Below are 14,852 nucleotides of genomic sequence, written 5' to 3'. Positions count from 1 at the left end.
GAAGTGGACTTCACATTGCATTACCTAACAAGAGTGTGGATTGTATTCATGTTGAATTACTAAATGCTATTCTAGCGGAGGGGAAAAGGAAATAAGATCACAAAATAACTAAGGACGAGGAAGGCCTTTTAATCCATCTTAATTCTGAGATTCTAACCCCCCACCCCACCACCAGAGTGTAGCATCAAATTGTTTTTTTAATATAAATCGTTCTTGGGTTTTTGGCTCCTCTGCCTGGAAATTAATTCCACAGGTTAATCAGTCTTTTCTGATATCAGCCTTAAACTTTAACATAGTCTTAAACAGTCAAACCGTTTACTAGTTGGAACCTGTGTTCCCCTATCCTACTTCTGCAGCTTAATTTAAAGTAATATTCCAGATGAACATTTTCTATACCCTCAACAAGCGTGGATGCCTCTATAAGATCAGCTTTCAGTTGGCTCTTTACCAGACTAACAAGCCCAAGTTTCTCCAGTCCCTCTCATTATTCAGTCTCCCAAAACTGAAGACCAGCCTTCTCTGCATTGCCTCAAAATATGTTCTGACTGGGGCACTATAACATTTGATCACCACCTTCTCTAACGATAAATCTATAGTTCAAGCTTAGCTGATCAACCAATGCAGAGCATTAGACATGTTTAGTTGTCAAAGTAAGCTTGGTGAGTAACTGCAGTTCATCCTGTACATAGTACATACAGTAAGCCACAGTGTACGTGTGAAGGGCGGTTGGATATCAAGAGGCGTCGGGAGGTGCGTGGAGAGACATGAGTCCGGGGTCGGCGAGAGGCCTACAAAAGGCCGCGAGAGGCATCGGGAGGTGCATGGAGAGACGCGAGTCCGGGGTCGGCGAGAGGCCTACAAAAGGCCGCGAGAGGCGTCGGGAGGTGCGTGGAGAGACGCGAGTCCGGGGTCGGCGAGAGGCCTACAAAAGGCCGCGAGAGGCGTCGGGAGGTGCGTGGAGAGACGCGAGTCCGGGGTCGGCGAGAGGCCTACAAAAGGCCGCGAGAGGCGTCGGGAGGTGCGTGGAGAGACGCGAGTCCGGGGTCGGCGAGAGGCCTACAAAAGGCATGCCGGTGCAGCTACAGGGAGAGGGCAAAAAAGAAGTAGAAAGAAACAGAAAGATGACCTCACAGCCAAAGGGGTAAGTGATTGGCTGTTGATTGGTGAGTAGTTTTTCTTTTTTCTCTTCTCTAACAGTGAGTAAACTTTAGCATTGTTGTTGCCAATTTAAGTTAATCTAAGGGTTAAGTCATGACAGGAGAGCTCGGTCATGTGATATGCTCCACCTATACCATGTGGGAACTCGGACACTTCCGGTGTCCCTGACAACTACGTGTGCGGGAAGTGTATCCGCCTCCAGCTCCTGACAGACCGCGTTGCAGAGTTGGAGCTGAGGGTGGATTTACTCTGGAGCATCCTCGATGCTGAGAATGACGTGAGTAGCACGTGTAGCGAGTTGGTCTTACCGCAGGTGAAGGGTCCACAGCCAGCTAGGGAATGGAAGACCAGCAGGAAGAGCAGTGCAAGGAAGATAGTGCAGGGGTCCCCTGCGGTCATCCCTCTGCAAAACAGATACACCGCTTTGGGTACGGTTGAGGAGAATGACTCATCAGGGGAGGGCAGCAGCAGCCAAGTTCACGGCACCGTGGCTGGCTCTGCTGCACAGAAGGGTGGGAAAAAGAGTGGGAGAGCTATAGTGATAGGGGACTCTATTGTAAGGGGAATAGATAGGAGTTTCTGTGGCCGCAACCGAGACTCCAGGATGGTATGTTACCTCCCTGGTGCAAGGGTCAAGGATGTCTCGGAGCGGCTGCAGAGCATTCTGGAGAGGGAGGGTGAACAGCCAGTTGTCGTGGTACATGTAGGTACCAACGATATAGGTAAGAAGCGGGAAGAGGTCCTACAAGCTGAATTTAGGGAGCTAGGAGTTAAATTAAAAAGTAGGACCTCAAAGGTAGTAATCTTTGGATTGTTACCAGTGCCACGTGCTAATCAGAGTAGAGGGAGCAGGATAGTTAGAATAAATAAGTGGCTTGAGCAGTGCTGCAAGAGGGAGGGATTCAAATTCCTGGGACATTGGAACCAGTTCTGGGGGAAGTGGGACCTGTACAAAAGGGACGATCTGCACTTGGGCAGGACTGGAACTAATGTCCTGGGGGTAACATTTGCTAATGCAGTTCGGGAGTGTTTAAACTAATATGGCAGGGGGATGGGAACCAATGCAGCGAAATAGGGCGAAGTAATATGGAGTCAGAAACAGATGGTAGAAAGATAAAAAGCAATAGTGGAAGGCAGAGTAAACAAAGGCAAGAAACAAAAAGGGCCACACTACATTATAATTCTAAAAGGACAAAGGGTGTTAAAAAAACAAGCCTGAAGGCTTTGTGTCTTAATGCAAGGAGTATCCGTAATAAGGTGGACGAATTAACTGTGCAAATAGCTGTTAACGGATATGATGTGATTGGGATTGCAGAGACATGGCTCCAGGATGATCAGGGCTGGGAACTCAACATCCAAGGGTATTCAACATTCAGAAAGGATAGAATAAAAGGAAAAGGAGGTGGGGTAGCATTGCTGGTTAAAGAGGAGATTAATGCAATAGTTAGGAAGGACATTAGCCTGGATGATGTGGAATCTATATGGGTAGAGCTGCAGAACACCAAAGGGCAAAAAACGTTAGTGGGAGTTGTGTACAGACCTCCAAACAGTAGTAGTGATGTTGGGGAGGGCATCAAACAGGAAATTAGGGGTGCATGCAATAAAGGTGCAGCAGTTATCATGGGTGACTTTAATATGCATATAGATTGGGCTAACCAAACTAGAAGCAATACGGTGGAGGAGGATTTCCTGGAGTGCATAAGGGATGGTTTTTTAGACCAATATGTCGAGGAACCAACTACGGGGGAGGCCATCTTAGACTGGGTGTTATGTAATGAGAGAGGATTAATTAGCAATTTCGTTGTGCGAGGCCCCTTGGGGAAGAGTGACCATAATATGGTGGAATTCTACATTAAGATGGAGAATGAAACAGTTAATTCAGAGACCATGGTCCAGAACTTAAAGAAGGGTAACTTTGAAGGTATGAGGCGTGAATTGGCTAGGATAGATTGGCGAATGATACTTAAGGGGTTGACTGTGGATGGGCAATGGCAGACATTTAGAGACTGCATGGATGAACTACAACAATTGTACATCCCTGTCTGGCGTAAAAATAAAAAAGGGAAGGTGGCTCAACCGTGGCTATCAAGGGAAATCAGGGATAGTATTAAAGCCAAGGAAGTGGCATACAAATTGGCCAGAAATAACAGGGAACCTGGGGACTGGGAGAAATTTAGAACTCAGCAGAGGAGGACAAACGGTTTGATTAGGGCAGCGAAAATGGAGTACGAGAGGAAGCTTGCAGGGAACATTAAGACGGACTGCAAAAGCTTTTATAGATATGTAAAGAGAAAAAGGTTAGTAAAGACAAACGTAGGTCCCCTGCAGTCAGAATCAGGGGAAGTCATAACGGGGAACAAAGAAATGGCAGACCAATTGAACGGTTCGGTATTCACTAAGGAGGACACAAACAACCTTCCGGATATAAAAGGGGTCAGAGGGTCTAGTAAGAAGGAGGAACTGAGGGAAATCTTTATTAGTCGGGAAATTGTGTTGGGGAAATTGATGGGATTGAAGGCCGATAAATCCCCAGGGCCTGATGGACTGCATCCCTGAGTACTTAAGGAGGTGGCCTTGGAAATAGCGGATGCATTGACAGTCATTTTCCAACATTCCACAGACTCTGGATCAGTTCCTATCGAGTGGAGGGTAGCCAATGTAACCCCGCTTTTTAAAAAAGGAGGGAGAGAGAAAACAGGGAATTATAGATCGGTCAGCCTGACATCAGTAGTGGAATCAATTATTAAGGATATCATAGCAGTGCATTTGGAAAGAGGTGACATGATAGGTCCAAGTCAGCATGGATTTGTGAAAGGGAAATCATGCTTGACAAATCTTCTGGAATTTTTTGAGGATGTTTCCAGTAGAGTGGACAAGGGAGAAACAGTTGATGTGGTATATTTGGACTTTCAGAAGGCTTTCGACAAGGTCCCACACAAGAGATTAATGTGCAAAGTTAAAGCACATGGGATTGGGGGTAGTGTGCTGACATGGATTGAGAACTGGTTGGCCGACAGGAAGCAAAGAGTAGGAGTAAATGGGTACTTTTCAGAATGGCAGGCAGTGACTAGTGGGGTACCGCAAGGTTCTGTGCTGGTTACATTGTACTTTAATAATTTGGACGAGGGGATTAAATGTAGTATCTCCAAATTTGCGGATGACACTAAGTTGGGTGGCAGTGTGAGCTGTGAGGAGGATGCTATGAGGCTGCAGAGTGACTTGGATAGGTTAGGTGAGTGGGCAAATGCATGGCAGATGAAGTATAATGTGGATAAATGTGAGGTTATCCACTTTGGTGGTAAATAGAGACAGTCTATTATCTGAATGGTGACAGATTAGGAAAAGGGGAGGTGCAATGAGACCTGGGTGTCAAGGTATATCAGTCATTGAAGGTTGGCATGCAGGTACAGCAGGCGGTTAAGAAAGCAAATGGTATGTTGGCCTTCATAGCGAGGGGATTTGAGTACAGGGGCAGGGAGGTGTTGCTACAGTTGTACAGGGCCTTGGTGAGGCCACACCTGGAGTATCGTGTACAGTTTTGGTCTCCTAACTTGAGGAAGGACATTCTTGCTATTGAGGGAGTGCAACGAAGGTTCACCAGACTGATTTCCGGGATGGTGGGACTGACATATCAAGAAAGACTGGATCAACTAGGCTTGTATTCACTGGAGTTCAGAAGAATGAGAGGGGATCTCATAGAAACGTTTAAAATTCTGACGGTTTTAGACAGGTTAGATGCAGGAAGAATGTTCCCAATGTTGGGGAAGTCCAGAACCAGGGGTCACAGTCTAAGGATAAGAGGTAAGCCATTTTGGACCGAGATGAGGAGAAACTTCTTCACCCAGAGAGTGGTGAACCTGTGGAATTCTCTACCACAGAAAGTTGTTGAGGCCAATTCACTAAATATATTCAAAAAGGAGTTAGATGTAGTCCTTACTACTAGGGGGATCAAGGGGTATGATGAGAAAGCAGGAATGGGATACTGAAGTTACATGTTCAGCCATGAACTCATTGAATGGCGGTGCAGGCTCGAAGGGCCGAATGGTCTACTCCTGCACCTATTTTCTATGTTTCTATGTTTCAATGGCAAGTGTGCTGATCAAGCAGACTGCATTTTACTGAATGATATGAAGCTTCTCGAGGGTTGTTCTAACTGTACCATTGAGGCAAGTATTTAATGACATTCCCGACTTGTGCCTTGTAGATTAGTGCAGACTATCCAACATTTGTACTGCTCTTAGAGCCAGAGTGTTGACATGGCTGGTCTGACCCCAAGATATATTGATGCTAGGCCAAGTAAGGTTAGATGTAAGGAGGTGGATTTTTTTCCAAGAGAATAGTGGACCTGTGGAACAGGTTGCTGGGTGGTACAGTGAATGCTGATTCACTGAATTGCTTCAAGCGAGAGCTGGACTGGTTTCTGGCTAGGGTGGAGATCACCTTGTACAAAAGGTAGGCACTGTATAACATTAATCAAGGCCAGAGTGATCTCCTGGGCCAGTTTTGATCACCTAATTTCCCTAATTGGCGTGGGTTTTTAACCTGTTTTGTTGCCTCTCCCAAGAGATCACATGGTTTAGGGTGGGGTGGAGAATGTATATAATGTGATGCTCAAGGCATCACAGTTGTATGGGACAGGCTGGATGGACCAGAGGGTCTTTTCCTGTCCCTAACACTGAACACCAGTAAGCAAAAATTGTTCAACAACAACTTGCATTTATAACTTAGTAAAACAAGGCTCTTCACAGGAATGTTTTCAAACACAATTTGACATCGAGCCACATAAGGAGATATTAGGGTAGATAACCAAAAGCTTAGTCAAAGGGGTAAGCTTTAAGAAGTGTCTTAAAGGAGGAGAGAGAGGCAGAGAGGATTAGGGAGTGAATTCCAGAGCTTAGGAATTTGACAACTGAAAGCATGGCCACCAATGGTGGAGCGATTAAAATCTGGGACACTTAATAGGTCAGAATTGGAGGAGCGCAGATATCTTAGAGGGTTGTAGGGCTGGAGAAGATTATAGAGATAGGGAGGGACGAGGCCATGGAGGGTTTTGAAAACAAGGATGAGAATTTTTAAAATCGAGGCATTGCTTAACCAGGAGCCAATGTAGGTCAGCGAGCACAGGGGTGGTGGGTTAATGGGACTTGGTGCGAGTTAGGACACAGGCAGTAGAGTTTTGGATGACCTCAAGTTTAGAGGGTAGAAAATGGGTTGGAATAGTCAAGTAACAGATGGGCTGAAGTAGGGGCGGAGACGGGTGATATTAAGGAGGTGGAACATGGGGTCGGAAGCTCAGCTCAAAGTCAAATAGGTCGTGCGCCTGAGATAGTGCCAGGGAGAAAGATGGAATCTGTGGCTAATGAACAGAGTTTGTGGCAGGGGCCACAACAATGGCTTTGGTCTTTCCAATGTTTAATTGAGGACATTTCAGCTCATTCTATATTTGATGTCGGACAAGCAATCTGACAACAGGGCAATGGAGTGGTCGAGAGAGATGATGGTGAGGTAGAGTTGGGTGTCATCAGCATACATGTGGAACCTGATGATGCGTTTTAGATGATGTTGCTGAGGGACAGCATGTAAATGAGAAATAGGAGGGAGACAAGGATAGATACTTGGGGGACTCCAGAAGATGGAATAGCTAAGTACGTGAACTACTAACGCCATACTCAACATATAACACCAGCGGCAGGTCGGAGCCATAAAAGGCGAGCAGCGAGCGGCCCCTGGACAGTGTGGCGGCCCTGACCTGCAAGGAAACACCAGCGGCAAGTCGGGGCCACAGAAGGTGAGTGGCCCCTGGACAGCGTGGCGGCGTACCACTTCAGGGAGCGGCGCAAGCTGGTGCAAGAGGGCGACAGCAATGAAGGGGGCGACTGGATTGGACGTCACCAAGGTCCAGGTCGGTGATTGGAACGTGGGCAGGTACAGCGTGAGTGGCGAGGTCGGGGTGAAGGAGCGGCATGATCGGGGCCCAGGAGAGGCGTGAGTTTGGGGCCCAGAAGAGGCGAAGGTCCTGGGGCAGCACGGGCCAGTCCACACTGTGATATGTGTGCGCATTAGGTCCGTGCAGCAGAGCTGGTCTCCAGTCATCTTGGTTAATCCTTGTCACAGGACCAAGACCTAGCTCTGTCAAGCCCGTGTGGTGGCTGGTGTGCAACGGTCACCACACGTTAAAAAAAAATCCATGCACAGGCATCTTTCACCCTTTAACATGTAGTTTGGGACCGGAAATATCAGGTCCTTCATCGAAACACCTGTGAGCTCATCCCTTTTTGGTGTGGGAAGCAAGTAATCCTCGATACGAGGGACCGCCTAAAATGAAGACTCAACATATGCAAAACACTTACACCACCTATGTGAGTGTATTTTTTGATTGGGGAAGGGAGTGTCAAATTTATCTCACAACATTGTCACTCGTTTTCATCTGCTACACTGGAGTCACGTTGATGTTATGTTTTGCATTTACACTACTCTCACGAACATTTTGTACTGGTGTGGGATTACACATGAATTACTAATGAAACAGATGCAATTCCAAAACTGGACTTTTTTTTTTAAAAAGGTGGAGTGTGGTCAATGAAAAAAATTATAAATGTCAACAGTTCACTCAAAAACAGATAGCTATGATATGCTATGAACCATGTATGGTGGAGAAATGCAATATACAACATATTAGTTTCAATTTTCTTATTTCTGACCAAAAATGGTATAAAAGGTTTATACAAAACAATTACAGAACATCAGTGATGTCATCTCTTACTTAGAAAGCACTAGTTTTCAGTTGGGAAACATCAGTATTTGAGAAACATGGGCTCATATAACCATGTCTCGCTATACGCATAGTTTAGCCACTACAGTCCTCCTTAGAGACTGCTCCTTACTCATTCCATCTCAAAGTATTTAGAATTGCAGAAGTAGAAATGATTACCTCATAAAACATAGGGAGATCGCTTGACCTCTTGCCCTTTGTGTTTCCAAACTCAACGACCTGCAAACATAGCACATAGTAATTTAAGTTATACCAGAAAATCCTTGCTGTCCTTTTCCATTTATTTTGTTATTTCTATATATTTTTCTCCTTTAGCTCTCTGATACCAGATTTCCACAATCAAGCAGAAGATCCATGCTACTGCCTCCATATGATACTCTTTGTTTTCTTGATTTATATTATATTACATGTAGCACAGCCTATATAAGTAAAGCTCCCTTTACTCTCCAAGGGCTCAATTTTCCCAATATTTGCGCCACTTTTTTTGGCCTAAATTTAAAAATCCAAGTTTCCCCAAAGATTGTGCGCCAGTGTAACTCAGTTATGATTTTTTTAGGGTAGTTTTTTTTTTAAACCTCATTGGGGGCCTAACCTGCCACCTGCGTCAATTCTGGTCATTTAAGCAAGTTTGGCCAGCTCCAATTTACTCCAATTGTTCTTAGGATGGCATATGTGACCTCTGTGGAAAAACCTTCTGGGAAGTTAAGAAAATCAGCACAGGAAAGGAAATCAGCGCAGGTAAGGAAATCAATGCAGCAGATGTACTTCCAGGGCCTGGACAGCAGCAGCAGAGAGGGAAGAAAGCGAGGGAGAGAGGCCTTTCGGCCAGAGTTTAGGAGCGGGTACTGGCACCGGCAGGGGAGGGAAGCCTTTCAGCCAGAGTTAGGAGTGGATACTGGCACCAGGAGGCCCTTCAGCCTGGGATAGTAGCGGGTACCGGCACCGGTGGGAGCGGGAAAGAGATCGACTTTTCTCACTTTAATGGTGATAAGTTGCTGCAATGTGTAATGTGCTTGTGCAGGTTGCTGTGAGCTGGCTGTTGTATGTTTCACTTTCCAGCCTCAGCCCGCAGTGTGTCCCTGGTTACTGTGGCAACCCGATCATTTTGGCACAGATCTTAGGCTCCACCCCCAAAGCTAAAAGACAGGCTAGGCGGCGCCAAAATGAACTCAAACAGGAAACTTGGGATTATTTTTTTTTGGCGTAGTTGGGCACCAAAAAAACGGGCATAACTCTTCAAGTATGCCAAAAAGCAGCTTTGGGGAAAATTGAATTCCAAGAATGTACCTTAACTCCAATCTCAGAACAGCATCCCCACTGTTAACTCTTTCATTATCCACACTTTATGACTTCTGAGTGTGACTGCTAATTCGCACTAAATTGTGAAGAGTTCCGTGTTATGGGTTTGTGCCCACTGGGAACAGGGTTGAGACAGCTTTAACTCCTTTTAAGAAGCATTCTTACAGTTACCCCAGGCTGGATCAGGATGCAAATTAGAGGTGAAAGGACAGTGTGTTAATCCACTAAATCACACACTCCCCCACCAATCTATGCTATTGTTTGATTCACAGAAGGTGTGCCTCTAACGGAGTAGGATTAACGTTGCTAGTATTTCTTTCTGGTGCTTCCCTCTTCTCCACAAGGAGGGGCACTATGCAACCAAGGCACTTCATCTGCTGTGAGAACTTATTAAACTGACCACTGAAAGCAGACAGGTTCAAATGTTAGTTAAGACTAAGATTCAGATTTTCAACCCTTGAACTGGAAATACAACATTGCTAATGTTTCTGGGCCACTAAGTTTTTACTTTTGTGATTTATTTGTTTTTTTTAAGCAATTGACAACACTGAATAAATAACACAACATATTATATCAGCATGCACATACCTGCTTCATTGTTCCTTCCCAAGAAATGATACTGAAGAGCTTACGCAGTGGCACGTTGATAGCTGCAGAGAGAGCAGCCAAGAAAATCTCATTCTCTATTGTCTCACCAACTGTAAAATAGATAGCTGGCTTCCATTGGTCCTGCAACACCAGGTAAAACAGTGCCAAAATAAAGTTACAATTTTTGTCATCATTTAACTCCCCCCATTTGCTTTTCATAAGCTTCTTCCTTCTATACTCCCTCAAGCAGACAGAGCACTTCAGCCCCTCAGTACTGTACTTCTAATTTCCCACACTTCCACCCTCACCCTTTCTCCTCCCTCTCGTCTTCATCTTCCACCACATCAGTCTCTGCATTCAATGGATCATCCTCCACTATTTCCACCACGTCCAGCCCGATGCCACCATCAAACACATATTGCCCTCCCCTCTGCTTTCAGCATTCTGAAGCTACCATTTCCGCTGTGACATCTTGGTCCTCTCATCAATCACCTCCAACATCTGCTTCCTTTGCCCAGACAGCTTCCCACACAAGTGCAGGAGATGCAACACCTGGCCTTTCATCTCCTCCCTTCCCACTGTCCAGGGCCCCAAATACTTCTCCTCGACAGTGATTTATTTGTACTTCATCCAATTTAGTATAATCTATTAGTCTTCAAGAATGGGGGCAAGTCCAACTGCGGCAACTACAGGGGCATCTCCCTGCTATCAGCCACTGGGAAAGTTGTTGCTAGAGTTCTCCTCAACCGTCTTCTCCCTGTGGCCGAGGAGCTCCTCCCGGAATCACAGTCCAGATTTCGTCCCCCATGGGGGCACAACAGACATGATCTTTGCAGCGCAACAGCTGCAGGAAAAATGCAGGGAGCAGCGCCAGCTCTTATACATGGCCTTTTTCGATCTTACAAAGGCCTTTGACACTGTCAACCGTGAGGGCTTATGGAGCGTCCTCCTCCGTTTCGGATGCCACCAAAAATTTGTCAAAATCCTTCGCCTGCTCCACGACGACATGCAGGCTGTGATCCTTACCAATGGATTCATTACAGACCCAATCCACGTCCGGACCGGGGTCAAACAGGGCTGTGTCATCGCCCCAACCCTCTTCTCAATCTTCCTCGCTGCCATGCTCCACCGCACAGTCAACAAGCTCCCCGCTGGAGTGGGACTAAACTACAGAACCAGTGGGAAGCTGTTTAAACTACGCCGCCTCCAGGCCAGGTCCAAGATCACCGCAACCTCTGTTGTTGAGCTACAGTACACAGACGACGCCTGCGTCTGCGCACACTCTGAACTCCAGGATATAGTCGATGTATTCACCAAGGCATATGAAAGCATGGGCCTTACGCTTAACATCCATAAGACAAAAGTCCTGCACCAGCCTGTCCTCGCCGCACAGCACTGTCCCCCAGTCATCAAGATTCACGGCGCGGCCCTCAACAACGTGGACCATTTCCCATACCTCAGGAGTCTCTTATCAACAAGAGCAGACATTGATGCGGAGATTCAACACTGCCTCCAGTGCGCCAGTGCAGCCTTCGGCCGCTTGAGGAAAAGGGTGTTTGAAGACCAGGCCCTCAAATCTACCACCAAGCTCATGGTCTACAGGGCTGTAGTAATACCTGCCCTCCTGTATGGATCAGAGGCAAGGACGATGTACAGGAGACACTTCAAGTCATTGGAGATATATCGGCAACAATGTCTCCGCAAGATCCTGCAAATCCCCTGGGAGGACAGGCGCACCAACATCAGTGTCCTCGTCCAGGCTAACATCCCCAGTATTGAAGCACTGACCACACTCGATCAGCTTCGCTGGGTAGGCCACATAGTTCGCATGCCAGGCACGAGACTTCCTAAGCAAATACTCTATGCGGAGCTCCTTCACGGTAAATGAGCCAAAGGTGGGCAGCGGAAACGTTACAAGGACACCCTCAAAGCCTCCCTGATAAAGTGCAACATCACCACTGACACCGGGGAGTCCTTGGCCGAAGGCCGCCCTAGGTGGAGAAAGTGCATCCTGGAGGGCGTTGAGCTCTTCGAATCTCAACGCCGAGAGTGTGAAAAAATCAAGCGCAGGCAGCGGAAGGAGCGTGCGGTAAACTAGTCCCACACACCCCTTCCCTCGGCGAATATCTGTCCCACCTGCGACCGAGTCTGTGGCTCTCGTATTGGATTGTTCAGCCAGCAGAGAACTCACTTCAGGAGTAGAAGCAAGTCTTCCTCGATTCCGAGGGACTGCCTATGATGATGAATCTATTCACTGCTCACAATGCAGTCTCCGCTACATTGAGGAGACCAAACACAGAAATAATGATCGCTTTGCTGAACACTTCTGTCCGCAAGCGTGACCCTGAACTACTTGTCATTTGCCACTTTAGTTCTCCATCCCACTCCCACCTCTCCAGCCTTGCCCTACTACACTGTTCCAATGAATCGCAACGTAGGTTCGAGGAACAACAGCTCATCTTTCTACTAGGCACTTTACAGCCTTCCGACCTCAACATCACGTTTAACAATTTCAGATCTTATTCACTGCTCCCATTTTCTCTCAGACAGCAGGTGCTGGTAATAACTGCACCAGAACCACTGGGGGTAGAGGTGGTGTGGGCTGGTGCTTGACATGGAGATCCCCTATCGGCACACGCAGACGGTCTGCACCCATTGGATCTATCTGCCTTTCTCCTTTGCCACGGAAACCTTCCCAGTTTTACCAGATTTTCCATGCTGTACTGAATCATAGCCAGAGAATCACCTGCAACGGCTTCTCTTCCCATCCCCGCATTGTTACCTCTGGTGTCCCCCAAGGATCTAACCTTGGCCACCTTCTATTTCTCATCTACATGCTGCCCCTTGGCGACATCATCCAAAAACACAGCGTCAGTTTCCACAGGTGCACTGATGACACCCAGCTCTACTTCACTACCACTTCTCTCAACCCCTCCATGGTCCCCAAATTGTCAGCCTGCTTGTCCAACATCCACTTCTGGATGAGCAGAAATTTTCTCCAAATGAATATTGGGAAGACCGAAGCTATTGTTTTCGGTCCCTGCCACAAACTCCGTTCCCTAGCCACTGACTCCATCCCTCTCACCAACTTCTGTCTGAGGCTGAACCACACTATTCGCAACCTTGGTGTAATATTTGACCCTGAAATGAGCTTTTGACCACATATCCGCAGCTTAACTAAGATCACCTATTTCCACCTCTGCAGCATCACCCGTCTCCGCCCTTGCCTCAGCTCATCCGCTGTTGAAGCCCTCATCCATGTCTTTGTTATCTCCAGACTTGACTACTCCAACACACTCCTGGCTGGCCTCCCACATTCTACCCTACTAGAGGTGATCCAAAACTCGGCTGCCCGTGTCCTAACTTGCACCAAGTCCCGGTTACCCATCACTTCTGTGCTCGCTGACCTACATTTGCTCCCGGTTGAGCAACTCCTCGATTTCAAAATCCTCATCTTTGTTTTCAAATCCCTGCATGGTCTCGCCCCTCTTCAGCATCCCTGATTACAATTGCTCAACCATTGGTGGTTGTGCCTTCTGTTCCCTAACCTCTGGAATTCCCTGCCTAAACCTCTCTGCCTCTATACCTCTTTTTCCTCCTGCAAGACACTCCTTAAAACCTACCTCTTTGACCAACCTGTCCTAATTTCTCCATGTCAATTTTTAAAAATCTCATAATACTCCTGTGAAGCACCTCTGTTAAAGGCATTATATAAATACAAGTTGTTGTAGTTGCTTCCCTCCTCCTTTGCTATTCCGCTGAAACCATTCACACCTCCGCTGGACCCATCTTTTCTGTATATACTTGTCTCATTAGCACCTCACTGAACCCATTAAACTTTGTGGCGATTCTTATATTTGCATAATAATGGCAAGGGCCAGCGCCACAAGGAGTGGATATTGGGTGCTGACCACGAGATCCGAGGTGGTAGAATGGCCGGTCAGATCCCTTTGTAAAATATTTTAAAATTCCACTTGCCATTAATCTTTGGGGGCCAAGGCCACAATCCTAGACTGAGGCCCCACAACCGCCATTTGGAAACCTGGTATACCAGGTCTCACCATCTGTACTGCTGTCAATGATGCGCCAGCAGTAACATGGAAACTCCTGCCTTTGGGAGTTCCTGCCCCTCCTACTTTACTGGCCTTAAAGGGGTAGGTGAGAACTCGGTCTGCTGACAAGGCACCATGGAATCCCCAGTGTAAGGTTGGAACTTGATACATTCAGGTTCCAGCCTAATTGTTAGTTATGCCCACCCGCCAGAGCTCTGGCAGGTATGTGGCAGAAGGGGCACAGAAAATAGGCCCTGATAATTTTAAGATAACAAGTTTACTATTTGTGATGACAATAGTTTTGGGAACAGTCAATAAAATATCCCTGTCAATTAAAAAAGGTAATAGAATTTCAAATTATTCTGTACTTTAAAACATTAAGTGAACACTTCAGATTTAGCCAGCATCACTCCCCCCTTTTAAAAATTGAAAGTTACTCTTTGTAAGAGGGCAACACTGCACGGGAGAAGAACAAGCTTCTATATTTGAAGCTGGAGCTTTGATACTTTAATGCACGTGGGCAAAATCTTGTCCCATAGTTTCTGTAATAATGCAAATTAGGACCCATATATTTTGAAGCCATCACATTCTGCAGATTAAGGAATGAATCTCACCATCAGTCTTTGTTTAACTGTTTGCTTTCTTTTGCCATCTCTGAAATTCCTTCCCGGATGTTCACTGAAAGCGCTTCACCTACCTGTGACATTCCCTCTCTCATGGTCACGGACATCGTTCCCATTTCTCGTGAGATTGCTGTTGCTTCTCCTGACAGTCCCACTACCTCATCACCACCCCACTGATGGTGTCCAGGAGTGATCGCATAAGGTCAATGCTTTCGCCATTCATTGCTTCATCTGAATCACATCTGTTTGATCCTGCACCTCAGGAGAGCGCTGTCGAGCTCTCCTTCCCCTCCTTCCCACGGGTGTGGCTTGCACCCCACCACTGGGACCCGCAGCCTCGGAAGGTGGGGTCCTGGGTGT

At 46.7% G+C, this 14,852-nt stretch overlaps 1 protein-coding gene across 6 annotated transcripts in view; it reads right to left on the bottom strand.

Moving 5' to 3' along the window:
* Positions 1-14,852, bottom strand: part of spag17 (sperm associated antigen 17) — a 564,758-nt gene that overhangs the window by 519,799 nt on the left and 30,107 nt on the right. For 5 of the 6 annotated variants that reach the window (XM_070893521.1, XM_070893526.1, XM_070893524.1 and 2 more), the window contains exons 3-4: positions 9,818-9,958; positions 8,090-8,149 (exon numbers count right to left, since the gene is read on the bottom strand). In XM_070893521.1, the coding sequence (XP_070749622.1) occupies positions 8,090-8,149; positions 9,818-9,958 (201 nt within the window). The remainder of the gene's footprint in view (positions 1-8,089; positions 8,150-9,817; positions 9,959-14,852) is intronic. The other variant, XM_070893525.1, reaches the window with a different exon arrangement.

Source organism: Pristiophorus japonicus, chromosome 11, assembly GCF_044704955.1.
Source record: "Pristiophorus japonicus isolate sPriJap1 chromosome 11, sPriJap1.hap1, whole genome shotgun sequence".
Lineage (NCBI taxonomy): Eukaryota > Metazoa > Chordata > Chondrichthyes > Pristiophoridae > Pristiophorus > Pristiophorus japonicus.
Note: the sequence above shows the minus strand (reverse complement) of the source record. Positions and strands in the feature narration are given on the sequence as shown.